The sequence below is a fragment of the Corticium candelabrum genome, chromosome 1 (assembly GCF_963422355.1).
Source record: "Corticium candelabrum chromosome 1, ooCorCand1.1, whole genome shotgun sequence".
Taxonomy (NCBI): domain Eukaryota; kingdom Metazoa; phylum Porifera; class Homoscleromorpha; order Homosclerophorida; family Plakinidae; genus Corticium; species Corticium candelabrum.
The window spans coordinates 13,940,901-13,951,743 of NC_085085.1; the positions used below are offsets into that span (position 1 = coordinate 13,940,901).

The 10,843-nt window shown below is 39.0% G+C and overlaps 1 protein-coding gene across 3 annotated transcripts; it reads left to right on the top strand.

The window, feature by feature from the left end:
- The first annotated feature begins 82 nt into the window (after positions 1 to 82).
- Positions 83 to 9,247, top strand: LOC134184821 (ATPase MORC2A-like). 3 transcript variants are annotated; one of them, XM_062652586.1, is made up of 36 exons: positions 83 to 187; positions 444 to 497; positions 560 to 594; positions 659 to 727; positions 3,470 to 3,560; positions 3,622 to 3,666; positions 3,749 to 3,887; positions 4,092 to 4,185; positions 4,261 to 4,319; positions 4,386 to 4,441; positions 4,565 to 4,693; positions 4,764 to 4,843; positions 4,904 to 4,940; positions 5,029 to 5,074; positions 5,155 to 5,240; positions 5,314 to 5,406; positions 5,585 to 5,724; positions 5,782 to 5,849; positions 5,919 to 5,985; positions 6,059 to 6,083; positions 6,152 to 6,258; positions 6,328 to 6,433; positions 6,883 to 6,976; positions 7,033 to 7,071; positions 7,126 to 7,266; positions 7,333 to 7,425; positions 7,493 to 7,561; positions 7,636 to 7,756; positions 7,818 to 7,944; positions 8,013 to 8,049; positions 8,119 to 8,279; positions 8,346 to 8,439; positions 8,501 to 8,539; positions 8,604 to 8,720; positions 8,794 to 8,881; positions 8,947 to 9,247. In XM_062652586.1, exons 1-35 carry the CDS (start codon positions 87 to 89, stop codon positions 8,866 to 8,868), a joined length of 2,934 nt encoding a protein of 977 aa, XP_062508570.1. In that variant the 5' UTR covers positions 83 to 86; the 3' UTR covers positions 8,869 to 8,881; positions 8,947 to 9,247. The 3 variants fall into 3 exon arrangements, with proteins under 3 accessions (XP_062508570.1, XP_062508579.1, XP_062508562.1); XM_062652595.1 differs by having other exon boundaries at positions 5,585 to 5,632; positions 5,705 to 5,724; positions 8,794 to 9,247; XM_062652578.1 differs by having other exon boundaries at positions 8,794 to 9,247.
- The last annotated feature ends 1,596 nt before the right edge of the window (positions 9,248 to 10,843 follow it).

A 10,843-nucleotide genomic window follows, 5' to 3' on the forward strand; every position in this document is an offset into this window, starting at 1 on the left:
AATTAAACACACTACGCCACTAAATATAATTTGCATGCCAAATTGCATAGACATCCTGGTACTTGTTGGTAACGTGCGCACGTTATATGCCGTCGTCACGTCTGGCGTTCTCAAACTACAGCATGGCGAGTCGATACGGTTCCCTAAGTCGTGCTCAGCTCAGTATAGAGTATTTACACACAAACAGGTATGTTTCTACGTTGTAGCGAATGTGCATAGCGACGACGCATCTGCATCGCAAGTATTCAACTTTTCTGTCTCCAATTACATGTTCAGTTGTAGTCAATTGTGTTTGACACCATTGTGATAAATTGTAACATTTTTTCTTGAGTTGTTGCGTCGTGCTACGCGTAGAGTTAGATGAGAGCTCGAGATTGCTAATTTACTGGGAACATTTACCTGACAGCTGTTTGCATTGAAGTTTGTCTGTCTGTTTGTTGCAGTACGACTCACGAGTTTTTATTCGGAGCGCTAGCAGAGCTGGTTGACAACTCGAGGTGAGCCTAGATGTATAATCTCTCTCTTCACTGTACGTAGACACAGTTCTCCTGACGTTTAGGGACGCACAGGCAACAAAAATCAACATCTATACAGGTCGGAAAGCACTGTCACGGAATAGTGTTTTGTCACACGTTTGAGTGGACTTCTAATCATTTAGTTCGAGACGACACGTTACGTGGTGGACGTATATTGTGCTTTCTTGATGATGGAGATGGAATGGATCCTGGTAAGCACATTTTTGGTTCTCACATCTATGATTAAAGGTCTAGGTCTTACGTGTTTATTATTATAAATGTAAATAATTATATAATATCTGTTGTATATTTATTTCTTGAATGGTGATGTTTTGGGTATTGATGTGTACAATGTTTATTATTGATGTGTATAATGTTGATGGTCTGTGTACTGTGGATAACTAGAAACTTTATTGAAAATAGATTAGTTGTAATTAGAAATTGGAGGTCAGTTGGTCTTCTCCTTGTCACCTCCAGTAGTCATATCTATTTTGCTTTCACTCTGCTCTGTTATGTATTGCTCAAGTCGTGTTTCTGTCTGTAATAACTAAGTTGAATTTCTTGTTTCTGGTGCTTTATCTTTTCAATTTACATTTCCGGTTTTCAGCATTGACAAATCTTGTTTCACTTACAATCCCTTAAGTTTGGAATATTACATAGAGCCAAGTCTGTTAGTATTTAGTGCTGTTGAGGAATGCATATGACCTTGATGATTGTAAGTAACAAAAACAAATGCAGACACTAGTTTAATAGCTACAAATGATCATTAAGTGAAGTATTAGGCTGCAGTAAAGTAATCAATAATTAATGATGGCTAAATGTTTCATGTAGGTTTTTTGCATATTCTACTTTGAGTGTATTATTCGATTGACACTTTCCGGAAAGGGAAAGATTAGTAAGGCAGGTTAGGTTGTTTGATTGGGGTACTTTCTCTTTTTGGAAAGCTTGGAAAGGCTTTTGTGCTTCCCACCCTCTAGACTGGAAACGACAGAAAGAAAGTTGGAAAAACCCCCCAAAATTGTGAATGGAAATGCAAAGTCTGTGTGCAAACTGCAGTCTAGAGGAGCCAATAGCTCTTCTAAAGGTGGTAGAATACAGGTGGCTGAGTCGCAAGAAAAGTTCAGAAGGACGGCAATATTTGGGATGATTCTGCAATGCTTTCACTAATCTGCCTTTATGGGTGTGTAAACGTTATCGTATGTATCAACGTCAGCGTTGTTGCAACTGAAACAACAGCCGCTTGCGTCGTTATTATGCTCATGTGCAATGCATGTCACTTTCCTGTTTCAAACAAGTTACTGTTATACTGTAATTGTGTTGATTTTCTGTTCTTTCTTGTTTCATTTTTTCCAGAAAGCCTCAATCAAATTTGCCCTTTCTTATTTTTCTATCCAAGCAACATTTCGATGGCTATGACACAATAGCTAGAATCAATTAAGTGTTATTAAGGGGTCGTTCAAAAATTATTGACAATTTCACAAGCATACAAAGCATGCTAGGGGGTTTGGTCTCTGTACGCTTTATAAAATGTTGATCGATATCAAATGGTTCATACTAATTTCTCTGTTTTTCATGGCTGGAATTGCATTGTGCATTGTTCCCGTGCTAATAGACTTTTCAATGTTTTCATTTTTGTTCACTTGAATGACCGGAAGCCTTGAGCTGTCATCATTTCAGTGGGTTAATTAACGGGAATGGAGGAAGAACTGTATCAGTGCAGAGGTGTTGAAGACCACATGTCAACCCTTTAATAGATGGAACCATGGTCAAGCTATTGAATTTTGCATCAACAATATTGTGTACGCATGGTCAAGCTATTGAATTGTACATCAACAATATTGTGTACAGTTTGGGGAGAGAGGGGGCTTCAGAAAGTGTGTGCTTTGTATGCTTGTGAAATTGTCGACAATTTTGAACAACCCCTAAGTAGAAATACAGAAGTGGAAGTGGAAACTGAAATTGAAAGAAGGGAAGCAGAAGATAGAAGGGAAAGTGCAGATTGGTGGAAAATTACTGGAAAACCACATTATGTGAAAATGCAGAGCACACTCTAACACTGTTGAAACTGATAGTTCAGAAATGTGATTCTGATGTGGTAGTTGCTCAGAAAATTTTGGCACTGACAAGCAACTGGTAGTAATTTTACTTAAAATGTTGGTATACCTTGGGTATACCTGCATCCCGGTAAATCCAAACGTATATTGGCATGCTGCGAAAGTAGGAAACTCTGATTGTGATTGCTGGCTGCAGTGTTAGCACCTGTACAGTATAGTGTTTAAGTATCTGTTTTCATCAGCTGTAAAGTATTCTAATTGCTCTAAGTATAGCATCTGTCTAACTAGAACCAAAGCTTCATTCCGCTGCAGCAGTAGTATAGTCACTCTTTGTCTTTCAGCCTGAGCACATGGTTCTCCTCGAATCTTTCATGTCCAAATGAGGTAAATTCCACTTCAAGGGATCTATTCTCCTACCTCTTAATTAATTAAGGTGAATTTGACAAGATTTCCAGGTCATCCCAACGCACTAAAGCATCCTCACTTGAACAGTCTTTGTGAGAATCGGACAATCTCCATTTAGCGAAGCAGTTCTCTAAGTCAAGTGCTTCAGATTTTATTCTTAAAGATACTATTAAGGTGTATTGTTGCACCATAAGTATGTTTAAAAGGTGCTTAGGTGCTGTAATTGTTGTTATTGTAATTAGAACAATTACAGTATTACAGTTTGCGATTTGATTAAGTAATGAACCCTGCAAGCTTTTGCACAATTTAATGGTTAGAAGTTCGAGTTGACTGCATATATGGGTTTGTGACTACCCTTGTTTATATGTTTTTATTTATATGCATTTTAGTTATATGCAATTTTATTTATATGCATTTTAGTTATATGCAATTTTATTTATATGCATTTTAGTTATATGCAATTTTATTTATATGCATTTTTATTGTGTTTTTCAGATGAAGCTGCTGATATTATTAAATTTGGCAATTCATCAAAGAGAGCGGCTGAAACCAATCTCATTGGACAATATGGGAATGGACTAAAGTCGTATGGAGCCTTGAACGTCTTCTTGTTTTCTACCTTCTATGCTGACATGTGTTAATTTCAGCGGCTCTATGCGTATTGGAAAAGATCTCATTCTATTTACCAAACGGTAGCTCTAGATGATCTTCATATTTAAGTGTTGTACGACTATGATCTTCTAATGATCATTATTTTAACTTGCTTGCTGGTAGAGATTCGACAATGACTTGCTTGTTTTTGTCACGGACATTTCATGACAAGGAAAGATTAAAGGAAGTGATCGTTCCGTTACCATCATGGGATACCAGAACGCAACGTCCTTTAGTCAGAACACCTGCCGAAGAAGAAAGGGTTGGTGAAGCTTATACACTGTTCCTTCATGTCACGAGCATTTACATGCATGAATCTCGTATGAGGACGTAACGATTAAGTCTGTTCAAGGGAGTCTAGTGTTGTTGATGTGCTCTTGAGGCAACCTGTTGTGTTACTATCAAACTTTAGTAGGAACTCTAAACTAAAATTGGCTTATGCAGTTGCTTTGTTCTCTATTCTTAGAGACAGCTAGAGATCAACTTAATACTTAGACATTCACCATTTCATACAGAGAAGGATCTGTTGGATCAATTCAATGCTATTGATTCTCCTTCAGGTACTGCGAAACAGTCCACATGTTGTGTAAAATTGTTGGGATTCTCAACAATGCTTTGCTTGCAATGCACTGCAGGTACACTAGTGATGATCTACATGCTGAAACTGCTGGATTCTGGTCAACCAGAGTTGGATGTTAGTGAACATGACACCAATTTTATGACTTTATTGGTGTGTAAACTAGGTGATATTAATTTGCAGTTGGTATCAGATCCAACAGACATCAGACTGTCGGATGAAAGTGATGACGTGGAAAGGTAAGTTCACTTTGAAAGAAGCTGCTTTCACAGACAATATATAATGAGTGCTTGTGTAATGCATGTGTATTGGGCACTAGTGTCAAAGTTGAGTTGAATGTTAACTTTCACATCTATTTGTAGATTACCAATAGAGAGGAGATCATTTCGTGCTTACACTTCTATTCTTTACAACAATCCTAAGATGAAAATCTACATCCAAGGCAGTAAAGTTGCCTCTCGACGTCTGCAGCATTGTCTCTACAAACCAAGGCATGTTAGCAATATGTACTGTACTTACTTCTTTCTTGCTGTCGAGCTCAATGTGGCATGGACTTCACAGAATGTATCAGTTTACGTCCAAGCGATTCAAGACTCGATCAGAGCAAGATGCAGCTAAAGCAGAACAGCAAGCCAAACTGGGTACTTCAGAAATAACTTGTGTTCATCAAATAGCTAACCTGTATTTACATTGTCGTGCAGCTGAAGAAAAAGCTCGTGAAATGGAAGATGCTGCTCGGTATGTTCATACCTTGCAAATTCATTTCCAATGCCAGTACAAGACTTATGGACTTTGTTGATGGTACAATTTGTCATGTCTACTATAGGTTGGCACAAGCCAGTCTTTCAACTCTGTCAGATAAAGATGGACGGGTACGGGTATATGTTTGCTTGCTTGTGTACGGTGCTGACCTTCTTCTTAGGTTTTGTAAATGTCAATTTCTTTCTGCAAGGTTGCTGTTAGGCAAGCACAAACAGCAGCATCAAATGCTCGAAATGAGGCAGACTTGCTTAACAAAATATGGCAATCCAAACAGAAGTAATGAATCAATCAATCCAAACTACCATGAGATGTATCATACCATCTATAATGTGTTTGTGTACATTTACAGGGCACTTAAGCATCCTAAGACATTGAGCTTTACATTTGGTTTTAATCTGAATAATCGTGGTCAAGACGGCATGTTTGTTTACAACTGCAGCAGGTTTCTACTCTACTGTACTGGACTGCTTTGTACTGCACTGAACTCTTCCATTGCATGCATGAATCGATAGCTTGTGCTTGCTATTCCTAATGTACAACTGTGCTAAGTTGCTGACAGAATGTGATGAATTTCCATAGAGTTACCAGTTTGGGTTCACTGTTAACTGCCTTGCTTACAGGCTGATAAAGATGTATGATCGTGGTGCAGCTCTGTTAGAAGGCGACAGGTATCAGTATAGGCAATCGTGTTTTTATTGTGCCTATTGGTTTATTGGTGTTTTGTTTTATGTGGATGGCAGTCAATATCGAGGGATTGTTGGTAAGATATGTGCAGTACACTGTGTATAGTAATGAGTTGTAATAGTATTTGATATAGGAGTAGTAGATATTCCTTATGTTGTACTTGAACCCACTCATAACAAACAGGACTTTGCGGATGCTAAGGTTTGTCAGACAATAGCATATCACAATTATATTTTGATTTTTATGGTTTGTTTAAATTGTTTTTTGCAGGAGTACAGACATTTACTGAAGGCACTAAGTGACCACCTGTGTCAGTACTGGAAAGACAGTGGAATTGGTGAGTCTTCAGTTTGGGCATTAATTAGATTATTGTTGTTCTGGTGTGTGTAAATTCTTGTTGTGTTGAGAAGAATCACAAGGCGTTCAGAAGTTTTGGTGAATGACGCAGAATCTTGTGTCTGTTAGCATGTTGCTTATGCTAGCTATTTTGTGATATGCTGCAGGGAATCTTTTGGTTATTCTGCAAGCACGCAATGGGATGTGAGTCCATCTGATGATCCGAAGTTTGTGCGGAAGAGGGCAATGCAGATTCCACGAGAAGTTCAATGCGGTTCTTTCTGTTCTTGAAGTGCTGAGTTTTGCTGTTGTGTGCTATGGCATTTCATACTTGTCAATTTAGATAAGTGTCTCAAGTGGCGATCTGTGCCTTTTTCTGTAAAGAACATTGGCAAAGAGTTTCCATCTGATTGGACATGCAGCATCAATACAGATTCTGCTCATAACACGTATGTTCATGTTACACATACATAGACTCTGTATAGTAATTATTATACCTAACTGTACGTTTATGTAAAGAGTCACTTGTGCATTATGCAACATTTATAGCTGCAGTTGTGCTATCTATTTCCAGTAGGTTTGTATTGCTGTTGTTGTTATGTTTGTGTCTGTAAACATGAAGCACGTGTCTCACTTAGAAACCAAAGGCAACAACAACAGAAAAAGTGATACAGAAAGCACAATTTACTTATACTGTCAAGTAGCTTGTTTTGAGTGAACATTTGAGTTTGGGCATGAGTTGTGGGACAATTTTGTTTGCTTTTTTTAGTTGAGGGACAGCCTTGCTTTAGGAAATACCTGAGTACAGTACATTTGTCAATTAAAACATAAGTGCTGATTGCAATGCTTATGACTTTTTACTAATTGTTGTTTTTGTTATTGCTGTTCAACTATGTAGGTGTGGTGCAGGTGAACAGAAAGTAAACATACCGATTGGTACTCTGCAAAAGTCAACAAAGTCTGATGCTGAAAAGAAGGCAGACATTGTGGAGGTTTGACCAGCATAAAAGCATTGATTAGAAGTGTGATTCAGTAATTGAAAACATAGCATATAGAGAAACAACAGAAAAGACTGGATGAATTAGAGGTAACAACTATTGCTGGTTTCTGGTTTTGTTGTCAAGGTTGCTGTTTTGTCTAGAAACGGAACAGACTCCTGATGCAAGAACAACCTGTGTTGCAAAGCACTGTTCGTGGTACTACCAGTTCACGTGAGGCTCTTGCAGCTGCAGTTTCTTCTAAACAGACAGGTAGTGTCTTGTCACAGGCTGCTGCATCGTTGGTAAGTTGTCACTCTTCTGGTGTTGGTGGATTAAATAATCGTTGTCTGTGCATTGTGACTTACAAGATGAGTGTGAAGCAACAGACAAAAAAGAAAGTCAAGACTTTGAGACCTCCTATTACTGTAGAAATTGATCAAAATGATGTCGATAAGGAAGAGGTTGCACTTCAATGATTATTGTAATTCTCTCATTATCTTTTGTTCACAACATGTCATTGGTTTTTAGGTGGCTGTTGTCTCTTCACCATTGCCACCTCCACCAAAGAAAATACAAGCAGAAGCTCAAACTACTAAAGTAATTGCAATACGAATTGGTTCAATCTTAATCTAAATTGTGTCAAGTTTAACTTATGACATTGTCCTATGTAGGAAGATGTTGTTCCTTCATCAAGAAAACGTGGTCGTCCAAGGAAACGGCGTTTGTCACCATCCGACAGTGAAGAGAAAGAATTAGATGAAGGGGTTGGAAATGGGGACATTGCTTTTATCGGTTTGTGTTATTTATATGGTCATTGTCTTGTTGGTTGTCAGTAATGTGACAGTCTTGTTAGATTCTGTTGATACGAAAGTAGACACTGTGAGAAATAAAGGATGGCTCACAGGACAAGTACACAAGGTTGATTCTCGCCAACTATGTCTACAGTTGGACCGACATTCATCACTCAGACAGGATAAATGGTACATGTACTACGAGTATAGCACTGACATTAAACATCTATGACATAAATTGATAATTTCTTTTGTAGGGAAGCACGTGGAAACCATGACTCTTCACAACAGAAGGTCTTAATGCTACTGCTAAGTTTTTCTAACTTTGGGTGATATTGTAAGAAACTTTCTGTGTGGTTACAGCATGTTCCTGACAGTCCATCAGTGGAAACACCATCTACCACTACTGGGCTTCTGGAGCAGAAACGGAATTCAGATGGACTAGTAGAGTCTAATAGTCACATTGGTGATGTTACATCCGCATCGGCCAGTCTGCAAGCAGATAAAATTGCCAAGTTGCTTAGGTGCAGAGTGCTATCATTCTGCGTGTGAAATGACTCGATTGTTACTGTCTGCTTACAAATATGTAGGGATTGTTTACAGTATTTTCTACCTCCAGACTGGGTGATGAAGAAGGAACAGATAGATTCTCTCTCATCTTCTGAGTTGGCTGACTTTCCACTAGTAAATCTTCTTTTTTGCTCAAAGTTAGTTTGTTATCTAAAGGTACCATTGTTTAATTAAGGATGGCTTTGTGAAGCATTATGAACAAGGTGTCACTAAGGTATAACTCTGAAATGAGCTACAGGTTATAGTTTGCTTTTCTATTTGTTCTCATTACTATACAGCTGATATCAGGATTTCAGGCACAAGCAGAGGTTGCCAAACGGCAAGCACGGGAGACGGAAGAGAAGCTCTTCAAGCTACGGAGATCAGTTGGACAACTGATCAGATCAATGAGTACAGTGAGAAGATTTTATAATCAAGTGTATTGTGAAGGTAGACCATCTTTGGGTAATACATGATGTTGTGTGGAAGGACTATCCTCTTCTGCCTGATGACCAGTCAGAGAATGTAGATGGTCTGCTGTGTGCTATTCTTTCAAAACAGTAATTCTAAACAGAAAGTGAGAACATACCTTGTTTGGTTTTATTTTGTTTCCATAAGCTTTCTGGCAATATCATTTTACAGCTATACCTAGTGCTAACTTATATAAGAGTGTATGTTTACAAGACGGATGTAACCAATACAAGGGAAAGTTGTGTTATGAAATTGTTCCAGTCTTTGTTTCTTTCTCCAGATATTAGCTTTTTTGTTGGAATTGCTAAAATAGTTGTAGGTACAGTATGCTGCAAAGTATAAATGTACATCAAAACTTGTTTTCGTATACATTTTTAAATAACTAATGGTGCAATTGTTTGTTTTTGAATTATAAATCTTTTATGACATAAAATGGTACTTTCGTTTTGAGGATTCATAAATAGAAATTAATAAGCGGCTTCAAATAGTATCCAGCAACATGCAGTCAGACCAAACTTCCAGTTTGATTGTAAGTGTGAGATGTACGTGTACTTTGTGTGACAAGCAATATGTGTAGAAGGGAGAACATAGGTTAAGCAATGAATTGCTTTTGGTGCTTTCGATAGTTCTTAGCAGATAATGCACTTGATGACAAAGTTAATACTGTAGTTGAGGTGGCTTGCATATTTGACTACACGTGTTGTGACTCTAAACATGTACCAACTAGGGTAGTAGGTAGATAACATCACTATGTTTCTCAAGCTGTACATGTAGAGGTATTGCCAGTTGTTGTTTGTCTTTTGCTGGCTTTTCTTTTCACATTCTGCGAATGCTAATTTTAGGCAGATCAGCGTGCTGCTAGAGATGTTGCTAATGTCTCCCTTTGATAAAGAACATTGAAAACGTGGTCACCAAAAGTATGTGAACCAATATCTCCAGGAAACAGAGAGAGAGAGATTTTTATCTGGATGTGCAGCATACAGCATCTGAACTGTTGCACCATAGTGCCTGAATGTGGAGCTAAATGGCTGCCACAATGATGCCCCAGCTCGTTGAGTAGATATAAACTGATAAATTATAAGTAATGACTTGGCTTTGGTGTCAAGCAGATCTAGAAGTCATATCCCATAGTGAGTGCACAGTAGCGGTTTGTCCTAATTTAATATATGTACATATCTACCGTTACTATAAGCATAGGGAAGACGGGTTACCATTTCGCGTCAGCATTCACATTATACACCATCTGGTAGCCTCATTCAGCTGTGACAGCGGTAGTGTACGTAGGTGTGTCTATGACAGCATACGAAACACACTACGACGAAGACAACTCGAGATAGCGTTTTAATAAAATTTAGTACGAACACGCAATCTGTTCTCGATTCTATCCAAGCGACCCGCTCCGTTCCATCGCCGAAAATTGTCATAGTACAGTGAACACATACGGGACTGGCTATTTCTCATGGGTCACAGCCGCGCTTCCCTAATGAATGTATTGTTTACTTGTCTCGATCCACCCCAAACGAAAGGCGTGAAAGGTAGTCACGCCTCCACTCGCCACTTACGCTCCATGTATTAGCGCATCAGCTGCTAAGCCCGAACATCTCCTTTCCCCGCTACACCATTGTCTCATTCAACAGTTCTCTAACCACAGTCTCCGCAGCTGGCATCGATCACAACCACTAGTCTATAGCCATCGCCTTCTCACTTTGGTTGTTGATCGCCACCTGCATCATCATCATCATCATCCCACGCCGCCCCTGAACTCGCAGGTGATGATTCCATCGTGTTTGCTGATGCGGAAATGCCCCCAGGCTCGAAATCTTGTTTGCGGATATTAGTTAAAGAACTTGTTGTTGGAGATTGTAGCGAACTAGACAGAAATGTAAGAAATGTGCCAGTTGGCGTGTCGCGCCGCGTGTTGTCGTCACCTCAAGCAACTCCCCCAACACAAAATTGCTGGCAGATTGCGACGTGTGCGACGTCGAGCGAGCCTCGCTGCGTCGACCAGAACGATTCCGAGTGCAACGAACACGTCTAGAGAACGAACCCGCGCGTACAGACAGGATAA

Bases quoted from the DNA above. Each gene is read 5' to 3' on its own strand.
- LOC134184821 (XM_062652578.1), top strand. From the start codon at position 87: ATGCCGTCGTCACGTCTGGCGTTCTCAAACTACAGCATGGCGAGTCGA. The intron at 3,561-3,621 runs GTATGGAGCCTT...TGTTAATTTCAG, and splicing joins TATGGGAATGGACTAAAGTC to CGGCTCTATGCGTATTGGAA. The intron at 6,977-7,032 runs GTTTGACCAGCA...TTGAAAACATAG, and splicing joins AGAAGGCAGACATTGTGGAG to CATATAGAGAAACAACAGAA.